General features: G+C 53.6%; 4 protein-coding genes across 4 annotated transcripts; 1 reads left to right on the plus strand and 3 right to left on the minus strand.

The window, feature by feature from the left end:
- The first annotated feature begins 1,153 nt into the window (after positions 1-1,153).
- On the plus strand, positions 1,154-2,733 carry SODALDRAFT_82819 (transforming protein p29). Its single transcript, XM_028615722.1, has 8 exons — positions 1,154-1,474; positions 1,555-1,586; positions 1,681-1,707; positions 1,779-1,858; positions 1,927-1,949; positions 2,008-2,036; positions 2,127-2,384; positions 2,472-2,733. The coding sequence occupies exons 1-8, from the start codon at positions 1,446-1,448 to the stop codon at positions 2,651-2,653; spliced, it is 660 nt and encodes a 219-aa protein (XP_028462487.1). The 5' UTR covers positions 1,154-1,445; the 3' UTR covers positions 2,654-2,733.
- Positions 2,734-3,432: 699 nt separating this feature from the next.
- On the minus strand, positions 3,433-5,314 carry SODALDRAFT_364187 (hypothetical protein; the record flags this gene model as incomplete). The annotated part of the gene is made up of 4 exons (XM_028614623.1): positions 3,433-3,499; positions 3,621-4,472; positions 4,738-4,851; positions 5,268-5,314. The coding sequence occupies 4 exons, from the start codon at positions 5,312-5,314 to the stop codon at positions 3,433-3,435; spliced, it is 1,080 nt and encodes a 359-aa protein (XP_028462488.1).
- Positions 5,315-5,572: 258 nt separating this feature from the next.
- Positions 5,573-8,951, minus strand: SODALDRAFT_82915 (hypothetical protein). The gene is made up of 2 exons (XM_028615724.1): positions 7,124-8,951; positions 5,573-7,062 (listed from the first exon to the last, which is right to left on the minus strand). The coding sequence occupies exons 1-2, from the start codon at positions 8,574-8,576 to the stop codon at positions 5,804-5,806; spliced, it is 2,712 nt and encodes a 903-aa protein (XP_028462489.1). The 5' UTR covers positions 8,577-8,951; the 3' UTR covers positions 5,573-5,803.
- Positions 8,952-9,793: 842 nt separating this feature from the next.
- On the minus strand, positions 9,794-10,337 carry SODALDRAFT_82907 (hypothetical protein). Its single transcript, XM_028615723.1, has one exon. It carries the CDS (start codon positions 10,253-10,255, stop codon positions 9,896-9,898), a length of 360 nt encoding a protein of 119 aa, XP_028462490.1. The 5' UTR covers positions 10,256-10,337; the 3' UTR covers positions 9,794-9,895.
- Positions 10,338-11,454: the final 1,117 nt, after the last annotated feature.

Consider the following 11,454-nt stretch of genomic DNA (forward strand, 5'->3'; position numbering starts at 1 on the left):
CCTTAGAAGGCGAGTATCCAATCGTTACAGTACTCGTTGGCTTGGACCTCGTGTATCTTGTTGCTTTACGTACGTTGTACCCATATACCTCGAGATGCCTACTCGTATAGTACCACTGACTACCTTGCCAACGGCCGTTCGTTCGTTCTTTTCTTCTTTTTCCTTTTCTTTTTATTTTAGATAGAAGAATACGCAAGACAGAAAAGGAAGCGGTGGGGGAGAGAGACGCAAGAAAAAAAAGGAAAATCGAGAGGAAAAAGGAGTTGGGGAAGAAAAGGAAAAAGCCAGGGAAAAACACCAGTACGTGTACGGTATAAAGAGGGGGAAAGAAAGGGTCCATCTTTCCGAGTATCTCCTCATCCCCTGCGCACCCCCTGCATTCTAGGTACTTCGTCCATTGTATCCGCACTAGCTTACCAAGGTACCCAGGTAGTCAAGGCCTTCTTTCCCATAGGCCTGCCTGCCTTCCTAACCGACTGGCCCAGCGTATCGGGCAAGGAGGCCACGACCCGTCCGCATTCTGGCCTGTGAGTCCTGCGAAGATCCTGAGAGATCCGTCATGTAGTCAGATGGCAGCCTGGATTCCTCAGACCCAAACCTCTTCTCACACTCTTTTTATCCTCTCAATTGTCCATTCATTTTCACCCATCCCACAAGTTCCCCTGGCAGTCTTACTCTCAGAGGAACGAACGGCCCTCATCCTCATCCTTCCCGTCCCCCCCCAGACACCACGACAGAGGAGTACAACGTACGCTGTAGGATTGTCGACGCGTGCAAATCTGGTCCCTCGGCCCACCAGAGAAGGTGTCAATTCCGGGACAACCTCCGTCGTCTCGATCGTCAGCTTCTTCCGCCTTTAAACCCCCTCCCTCGGACGGGCATATCGTCCCCTAAACCACACCATCCAATCCATCGATATCCTCCCCCGCGGCAACCCCTTGCGAGGAAAGGCAAAAAAAAAAAAAGGCCTTACCCTACAATTACCACCGCGTCGTCTCATAGGTTCCCTTTTATGCTTGAGAGCCCGCCTTCGATCTCTTCGCGGCCATAGCGCTGCATTTTTCGTCGCTTCTTCGGAAAAAGTCGACATTGCGGAAGAGACTGCCAGGGAGCGAACTCAAAACCCAGCTCAGCTACTCAGCTATCCGATCTATCCAAACCTACGGGCCTACGGCTGGCAGTCGGGCGACCATTTTGCGCATTTTATTTTTATTTTTATTTTTTATTTTTTATTTACCTCGACATCCTCACCTGGATGTTGACCGGCATTCCCGTCGATCTATCTCTCTTCCTAGACAAGCCGAACTTCATTTTGGAGAATTGCTCTAGAATCTCCCGACTTCGAAACGTTCTAGCGTAGTGCGTCAGCGCCATCTTAGTGGCCCTGACTCACCCTCCTCTTAGCAGTCCGTCCCATCTACAGACACCTTCACCGTCGACTCGCCATGTCTCGACACAAGCATCATCAGCCCTGGTACGACTGAACTTCTCTCTTTCTCTCTGCCCTCCACTAAACTTACCTTATGAACTCCCGATACTGACTACATCGCTCAGTCGTGAGCTCCATGTCGTTGTGCTGGGCGCCGGTAAGCCTACCCGCCGTTCCGTTCTCTCTTGTCGCCGAGGTTCACTTTCACATGTGAACTGACTATTTCCCCCTCCGTCTGCTCGGTCATATAGGAGGTGTTGGAAAGAGCTGTTTGACTGGTGAGTCCGTTCCCTCACTGATGCAGTCCCCGATTTTTTAAGCGCAACCGCTCATACATGCGGATCATCAGCCCAGTTCGTTCACAATGAGTGGATCGAGAGCTATGATCCGACAATCGAAGACACCTATCGGACTCAGCTTCAGGTCGATGTAAGTGAAGTCGTCTTTGTATATGTATTTAACCAATACTCGCTGGCTAACTCGTGCTGTCAAACCAGGGGAGACAAGTCGTCTTGGAAATGTAGGTCCAGCCCTGTTACCCAGGGTCCTGTCGCCTCTCTAACACGTACTTCCGCCAGTCTGGATACCGCAGGAACAGAGCAGTTCGGTATGTGACTTTTCTTCTTCTTTCTTCTGGGTTCCTGTTTTCGCATCATGAATTGTGGCGAGTGACACAACTGACTAATCCTCTGTGTAGTCGCCATGCGAGATCTCTACATGAAATCCGGCCAAGGTTTTATTCTCGTCTTCAGCATCACGTCTTCATCCTCCATGAGCGAGATCGAAATGCTGCGCGAGGAGATCACCCGCATTAAGGATGATGAGAATGTGCCTATCGTCATTGTCGGAAACAAGGCCGACCTCGAGGATCAGCGATCCGTCCCCCGCCAGAGAGCCTTCGCGTGTTCTCAGTCATGGAACGCGCCCTATTACGAGACGAGCGCCAGGACGAGGAGTAAGCCCGTCACCCGCAATGTCCTTATCCCCGTCATTTTCTGGCTCCTCGCCCGCTGACTTTTGTTTTCTTTTTCTCTCATCTCAGCAAATGTCAACGCCGTCTTCATCGACATATGCAGACAGCTCCTTTTAAGGGATGAAAAATACGGTGATCTCGATAGACTGAGCGATGACCGTGACTACGACAAGGACGGCATTATGGGTCTCGGGAAACGCAAGAAGAGAAGAACACGACGTCCGGATGGCAACCGTTGTGTCATTCTGTAAGCCGAAAACGGCCCCGGGCGGTACGATGGCGAGGCGCCACAAACTTCACGCGGGGAGAATTGTGTCTCTCTCGGGTGTTAAGGCTTGAGTGAGACACGGCTCAGTGTGGCATGGCGACTGACACAGGGGTCGGACTCGAATTATGAGGGAGCAGCGCTCTTACGACATGACAGAAACGAGACGGGAAGAGGTAGCAGAAGAAGGGGAACGAAGCGAAAAAGAAGAGAAAAACAAAGAAAACAGAAAGAAAAAAAAGAGGGGGGGCAGAAACGACAAGAAAAGAAAAACAGGACCCCGGCAACGGGCGCACGACTTTGGATGCCTCGGGACGAATTCATGAACCGAAAGTTCACAGAAATGACAAATGACACCTAGATGTCCCGCAGGATAAGGACACCTCATGATTATTATAGCTCCCTTGTCAACGGCATTTGATTTTTAACGTCTGGAGTATTTTAGGAGAATGGGCGTTGGTTCTTTTTGGGAGAGTAGGAGGCTAACGACACGAGTTTGACATGTACTGCATATCTGTTGTCTACTACTTGCACTGCATCTCTACTTTGATTTACGAAAAAGGTTGACCACAGAGGAAACGAAGAAGGGGAAGGCTTGCCTGAGAAAATGGCCGAGGCGGTTGTATATGATTCCGTTCATCTGATTCCGTCTAGTAGTACCCCATCTAGTGCCCAAACCTGAAAATATTCCACCAACGCCCCCATTCTCAGGTTCCTTCTTTTTGTTTTAACCGTTTATAGAATACGCATTCTCATGGCAAAGGCTTATTTGTTGGCTCCGCCATTGACCCAGCAGATGGCAGCAACGAGGTGTCTGTCATTTTCATACTTCCTTTCGACACAGCAACGAGTAAGCCAAGCAACCAGGGAGAAGGACTCCCTAATCATCGCCTCCAATATCCGATTTCACGAAGCCGACGCTAACCCCTACAGCTAGCCCCACGAGCACCAACACGACAAGACAGAGACCGCCAGCAAAGAGCCCAAGCTTGAGCTTCTGGGCCCTCCGCCTCCGCGCAGCGAGGTCCTCCGACGCAACGACGCCCAAGAGCTTACGGTCCCCGAACATGTGAGGGCCCATTGAGACGTCCGAGCGAGAGTTTTTGGAGCCCAGGTCGAAGCCGAAGCCGAGGCCGAAGCCGCGACGTGTCCGCCCTTTTCCCGAGGAAGATGCCGTACTTGGACGTGACTGGATGGAAGTGAAGGGGGGGAAGGAAGAAGATTCCTCGTTGCTGTGGGTGCGGGCGCGGGAGGAGGGTCTCGATTCTCCTCCTCCTCCTGCTGCTGCTGCTGATGGTGATGATGATGGTGATGATGATGATGACGACAACGCGTCGCGAAGGGCGTAGGGAGGCGGTGCGGGGAGGTTGGGGTTGACGGCCGCGTCGCTGTCCGGGGACCAGAGCGGGGTAGTGCGGCCGTCGGCATGGCTTGTTGTTGTTGTTGTTGTTGTTGTTGTTGTTACGGTGGTGGCAGCGGGAGCAGGGGGGAGGAGTTCATGGCTGCTGTTACTGCTGCTGCGGCTGCTACTCGAGAGAGTGGGAGAGGGCGGAGAGGCGGGGGAATCGAGACCGGGGCTGGCGGGATGGAGACGAAGGGAGGGAACGGACGGCGAAGATGATGATACGGTCGGCTCTGGACCGCGGAGGGACAGGTGCGGACGAGATGAAGAGGATGGAGGCGCGGGAACTGTGGTTGAGGAGGCCATGGCGGGCAGTGTTCTCTCGTCGATGCTGCGGTCTTGGCCGTGTTGCCGATGGTCAATCATGGCCTGGGAGTTTTGTTGCTTCGCTCTCGTTCCAAGTCTGGGGAATCAAGCGCGTCCAGGCGATATGGTCATGTATCGTGAAGAGGTAGATATCGGTCATCGGTCATCGGTCGTCAGTTTTATCATAAGACGAAAAGAACGACGAAGTAGAAAGAAAGAAAAAGAAGAAAAAAGGGTCGCCAGCGAGCCTTCTTGTCAATGTCTTTAGATCATAAGGAATGACTGGAATAGAAGATCAAGAGGAAGAGGAGGATGGACTCGTGAGAGAGAAAAGCATGGCCTGACAACGTGCCAGTGGCAACATTTTCCCACCTTGCAGCTCACACAGCTTGACGTGTCCACCCGGTTGCTGCGACGGAATTGGACGTTCAAGGGGGTGGACGATTGGGGATTTTCGACCCTTGCGTTTCGGAATTCTGGAACCAGTTTCCAACTCCCCCTTTCCGGCGTACCCATATTACCTTAGGTACGCACCTAAGGTACTTTTCTTTTCTTTTCCCAAGACCGACCGGACCATGATATCCGATAAGATAAGGAGAAGCCATGTACCTAAGGTACCTAAGGCACCTTAGGTAACGACTAACGGTGCGGTCTTATTCGTCCGTGAGTAATTGTTGTCAGGGGTAAATTGTAACCCCACCCTTGGCGAACCCCCCCCTCCCTGATTACCGAAGTACTGGTAACGAGATAATTAAGAGTTACGGAGCACGAACGGCTAGGGCACCCATTCGCTTCCGACGTGTTTGTAGTCATTTGCCACAACCTCTCCTAGGTCGCGCGTACTCTGTATAACCATTCCAACAATTCGCAACACAACAACTGTCCCTCGTACAATGTATCACCACCTTCGCGTGTTTGATGTTTTTGCTTGAACTCCATTTCGGCTTTATTCTGGTATCACGATAATAATGGGCAGGGCTATCCAGCTAGCCTGCTGCCTCCCCCATCTCCTCGCCATATATGTACAGTGATTTTTCTCGATGCAAGAGTCCCCAGGCGCCGGGCCCGCTCAACAAGTCCATCTCTAACGTAACGTAGGTAGGTATCAGAAAAAATAGAACAAAGAAGAAAAGAAGAAAAGAAGAAACACAAAAAGAAAAGTCGACGAAGCCATGCCGCTGGGGCGGGGGCGTTGTGTTACAAGACAACCGCCCATCAGCACCCAGCTTGCCCTGATCCCCCAAACGCAAGCCGACTGCCGGTGCTATGCCGTACCAACCATACCAGTGCTAGAAGAAGCCTATTTTGTCACCTCAGCCCGTGAGGCATCCCGCTGTTATATGCTACACGCAGTCCCTTTAGCCCCCCGCTGTCATCTGCTAGTAGCGACATAACCAAACAGGCTCGTCTGTCCCGTAGAGCTGGCGCTTATTGCGCCTCGGTGTCCTCCGGATTGTTTTCTTCTGAAACATTGATCAGGAAATTCACCAGGTCGACCAGAACGCCATCAGCCAGCCTCACTCGCCTCGCCATGTCCCGCGTGAAGCCACTTCCTCCGTCGGCCTCCCCATCGCGGCTCCCGCGGCTCGCCGCCGCGAAAAACCGCTGCAGCACCGTCTGAGACTCCGTCGCTGCATCGAGGGATCTCTCCTGGAGAATAAACAGAATGGCTACCCGTGAAAAGTCGAGCACTTCCTCCGTGACGGTAAATGTCGCTGACGGGGGCGAAGAGCTGACCGTCGAAGCCACCGCCGGAATGTCGTCTGAGCTGGTAGGAGGGGCGGTGCTTAGCGGAGGTGGCGGCAGCGGCAGAATGGAAGTGATTGTCGTCGTGACTGTAACAGTGCCGCTCAGAATCGTCGTCTCCCTGAAACTGTCAGGTGCTGGGACCGTGAGCACCGGAACAGGTTCGGCGCCCGCAATGTCCCCTGCGGGAACCGTGTTGGCGCCGCCCGTGTCCTCGATCAAAACCTCCGTGTCAGCTACGCCGGTGCGCATCGACCTCCCGTCGAACGTGACCAGCGAATTTTGCGCTATGCACGACAAGTTCTCCCGACTAAACTTGGCCAGGATCGTCGTCCCCACCAGGGGTATGCTGAAGTTCGTCTGCCCTTCCTGGATGAGACGCGGTATTGCTTGCCCAAGCGTCACGTTGTTGATGTTGCCCTCCTCCGCCATGAGAACCAGATTCGTCGTCGTGCATCCCGCCGTACCGGCCACACCACACGTCGACCCCGTAAACCCATTAGTACAGATGCACGAGCAAACTCCTCCCGCGATCACGTTTGTCCCTCCGTTCTGACATGTGAGTTGCGATTGACATTCCGTGTTAGCCGGCACCGCCTGCCTGTTGTTCTCCTGACCGGGCAGCAGAACAAAGAAGTAGATGGGCACAATGACCGCAGCCGCCACGACGCCGAGGACGAAGATCATGAGAAGAATGAAGCCCCACAGGGGCATGCCGCAGCACCGTCGTCGTTGTCGCTCCCCTTTCTCTCCGACATCGTCGGCTCTTGCCCGCGGCCGCCCGAGTGGTGTTCCGTCCCGACTACCCGGCGCCAATGGCCAGGACGAGCGAGTGCGGAGGAACCAGCTGCCGCGGCTGTGACGCGTCGGTCCAGGCGTCCCAGCCGGCGGCGGAAATGCCGCCAGCATGTCTGAAAGACCTGATTGGTGTCGATCTTGCCCTGCCGCCTTGTCAGAATACGGGCTGAGGCCGCCGTAGAATCGGGGAAATAGGCCACTTACTGGTCAACTCTGTCTCCAGAGCCTTCTCGCCGGCAAAGTCGCTCAGGTCGTCAAGCCGGCTGCCTGGTCGCTTCCCGCGGTCCATCATGGCAGCCAGACGTGTTGCGCGCTTGATCAGGTCGGGTAAGCTCGTCATGCTTCCCCTGGCCTCCATGGCCCTAACCGAGTCCATATCAAGCGTCAGCTTGGGAGGCCGCCGCATCGCCGATAACCGGCTGAAAGGCCGCGGTGACTGTGTCGTCTTCCTCATCTCTACCGGATCGGGAGCACTGGTTGCTGCTACATAGGCGCCTAGCATGGCGTCGGCGGTTGGCGGCACGGCTGCCCCGGCGTGTTTCTTGACGGCGGGTACATTGTCGGATGAGCTAGATGAGGGGCCGGTATAGTCGGTCCCGCTATGAAAAGGACCCCTACGCCCTTGCCCTGGGGTAGGGTCGGGCCGGATTGACGATGGACCAGACTGAGTCCCCTTCGTTCCTTGCTCTCCAGCCGGTCCTCGGTTCATGATAAGGGCTGGTTTCCCCCTCTTGCCTATGCTTGCACTTCTCATGAGCCTGCTCTCGTCTCCGTCATCATCGCCTTGTGATGGGGAGTATACACTATCCTCCTCAGCAATGGGCTCCTCGCCATGGGGGGCTGTTCGATGCATGGGACTCGGCTCGGGAGATCCAAGTCCCCAACTCTCCGGCATTGCCGCACTCGAGGCAAATGACGTACGCGACCTCGAACGCGGACTCTCTTCAGGGATCGGCGACACGAAAGACGCGTTAGAATAAAACGACAAAAGCCCTCTCCTCGATGAAGGGGGTGGGCCGAGGTCGATACTCCTCCTTTGTGGTGGTGCCAAGGTCGGTTGCGGGGCTGTTTGGGTCGTCGCGGATGGTATGGGGAAATCGGGTATCGATCCGACGGACGAAACGGTTGACTGAGTTTGTCTCGACGAAGTCGTCGGCGGAACCGACTTGTGCAGATCGCGGCTTTGCGTCGAATCTCGGTCGTTTAGCGGGGTGTATGCGAACACCGGAGTAGGGTCCTGGACACGAGAGCCGTCCAGGATTGAAGGTACTTGACTCGGACGCGGAGGCCGTTGGGGTGGTTGGGATCGTCCTGGAGGGGGGTGATACGGCTCAGCCCCCGTTGTAGTAGCAGGCGGCGGAATAGAGCTAGGCAACGGCCACTGAGGAATTCGAGTCGGTCGGGAGATAGGAACCCCTAGACCGTTTCCGTCTTTGTCTTGTCCTTTCGGAAGTTCTTGAGGTCTCGGGATTCGAGACTGCGTCGTGGCTGCTCCTCGTGCGGCGGGACGAGGTGAAGAGGTAGGGGACATATCTGGTGTCAAATCATTCTCCGGTTGACGCGCAGAACGCGCCAGCTGAGCCCGTTCTCTCGCCCTCTTAACAGATCCTCCTGCTAGTGGTACATCCATATCTCTTCCATAATGGGGTCGACTCATTTAGGTATCCGTAAGATTGGCGTTTCTCCAGCCAAACATTCAACAGCTTTCTCCCTTTCCTGCCTCAGATGATGAACTGGCCGGTTCTGCAAGGGCAAAATCATGTAGCTCGTTTGGTCGCTGGGGTTGCGGAATGCTTCTGCGGGTTCCCGGCGTACGTTTGCGATCGTAGGGGAGCACGAGAAATTTGGAGAGCAGGCGAGCAGATGGTTTCGTAGACTTGGCGGATAGTCTTGACAGAAGACTCGGCGTGAATCGGAAAGGTGAAAGGGGGCGACAGGTTGCGCTACGGTAGGGGTTCGTTCAACCACAGCAAGGTAGGTGGTGTAACGGTCAAAAGGCTCCGAATGGCAGATCAGAGGTCGATAAACGAGTGAAATGGAAGCAGAAGCCTGCACAAGGGACCGGGGCGATGGGGCCAAAGCCAGACAGCCGACTTTAGTGTGACTAGCGGTGGTTTTCTGGATACTGTTAGCATATGGGGACTGTGATTATCCGTGAAGACGAGGCAACTGGGCCAGAGGACAGGCAACATATGGGCCCCTGACCATGAGCCGCCGAATTGTAGTTGCGAGGTTACCGCACTCCGCCGTGGGCCACCCCCGGAGAAAGGGGGAGACCTCAGCAGGCAAGGCTGGGATGAAGAGCAGAGTTACGTACGCTTGACGCTTCGGGGTTGACTGAGGAGACGCAGGATGCCACTGACTATCTCTTGGGAGGAGATGTTTCGTAAAACCACACACGCACGTCCTGAAGGAGGAGGACTTCGTATCACCCCTCGTTGAGGGAGCACAAAAGCGGGAGACGTTCGCAAATAAGGCCGGCGGCAAGAACGCAAACAAGAGGTCGTCTTGCCACCACACCAGGTGTATGGTCGCGATGGCGGTGGCACCAACGACAATGAAAACAGAGAGAGGGTGAGACAAGCCTGGCTCACAAGACGCGGAACGATGTGGTGCGAGAAAGAAAGAACGGTTCGTGTGTTGTTTAAGGGGCGGCGAGACGAGCAAGGAGGCACGGAGAAGATGTTGGAAGATTCGGCGTCCGGAAACCAGCAGATCAAGCAACAATCATGCGCGAGAGGGCTCGGTGGTTGCAGACCGTTGTGTTGTTAGAAAAATGAATGGCAACTGTTGAGCGTTTTTGATCCAGCTGAAGCACCTGGCTCCCGATATTCCCAATGACTCGAGGGTCGGCGTTTCGAAGGGAGCCAAAGCGAAAGGTAAGCAAATGGGTTGGGTTAGAAGACAGCGAGTGACGGCAGCGCGGTGCTTCGGGAGACCAGACTGTAGGTACTGGACCGCAAAGACCAATACTTCCTAGACAAAAAGAAACGATTGTGTGTAAGTTTGAAAGGCTCGACCGCCGAGATCTCGGATCCTGTCGTGGCCGGTGTCGTGGCCGGTGTCTGTGTCGGTGCGGGTGGTACGGAGTGAAATCGATAAAGAGCGCATACACAGACAAGTGAAGGGACTGTTCTCGGCGTGTGAGACGAGATGGAAGAAGGAAAAGAAAGAGGGGAAGACAACCGAGGTGAAGGTCTCGTAGTAAGAAGAGAAGCCAAGAGAAAAGAGCGGTAACAAAATGAGGAAACGAGACCAGGGGCCAAAGCCTGGAGCAAGTTCAGAGAGAAGAATTACAAGTGCAAGGTACGAAGCACGAATTAAACAAATAGACATGCGACGGCGGGATTACATTGGCCGGGGAAAGAGGAAGGAGAAGCAAGAAGCAAGAAGCAAGGAGCGGAAGGGGGAGTGCACACGGACGACATGGGGTAGGTAGCCCGGGGCAGGCAGGGGTCTGAATCTGATCTACGAGTACCTACCTTACATACGTTGCAGGTAGGTTTGTGACGTTTCTTGCTGTACTTCCACATATGAATGGTAGGTAATTGATTGATTGGGCGGTCGTTCTTTCCTTCGCCTTCGCGAAGGATACGGGGTGTAGTCGCACTTTGTACTCCGTACCTTCCTTAAACGCATCTTAGCCATTAGGTTCCTACCTACCTTACCTTACCTTAGGTAGGTGGATTCGTACTTGAAAAGAGTTCTAGGCCAAGTCCAAAGAAGTGTTCTTCACACCACACGGCACAACAATGTATTGATGAAAGATAATGTATGAATACTCATTATGCATTTGCCTCTTTATAAGGTACGCAAAAGTGCTGTTGGCGCGGAGTGAAATTAGATCATATAGCTGAGATAATCCAAATGTGATATGTTTTTAGGGTATCCTCGTATCTCTCTACCACCGTAAGGTACTGAGGTATTAATGGTGAATAATGTGCTTACCGGTCAAGTCAAAAAGAAATTGCGTAGTAATTAAGGTATAGTACCTTCACCAACGTCCTTGTTAGCCCAGGTCCGATTACTATTCGTACATCGTACAAACCTTTCATACGTTCTACTTCGTCACATCTTGGTTACTGACGTTTCGTGTCTATTTCTGTGTATCTCTTTGACCTCGTGTGAGACGAACCACCGGGAGAGAGAAGAGGCTAGATGACTGGAAAAGAGAGAGAGAGACAGACGTCGTCGTTCGTTAGGCATCACCTCACTGATCCGCTACGTGGGGCTTTATGGGGCTTTGCTAAATCAGAAACACTAGCGCAGGAACCTGCAACCAACACCTGTCTCGGCCTTTTCTGTCCCGCGGGGGCACAGACCACATAAGGCAAAGTACCGAAGCAGCTCGTGGCGGGGATTCCATTCAGCCACACGCGACTGGTAATGATTTCACATAGGACCCCTTGGAATAGGTACTTCGAATACAGATGTACTTGGAAGAAAGACCAGGGTGGACACAACCAAGGCAGTATTTTTCGATTTTTTTTAACTTATTTTGCCATTTTTTCCGACCTTGGCCCCTTCATTTCGAT

The sequence above is a fragment of the Sodiomyces alkalinus genome (genome assembly GCF_003711515.1).
Source record: "Sodiomyces alkalinus F11 unplaced genomic scaffold SODALscaffold_16, whole genome shotgun sequence".
In the NCBI taxonomy this organism is placed as follows: domain Eukaryota; kingdom Fungi; phylum Ascomycota; class Sordariomycetes; order Glomerellales; family Plectosphaerellaceae; genus Sodiomyces; species Sodiomyces alkalinus.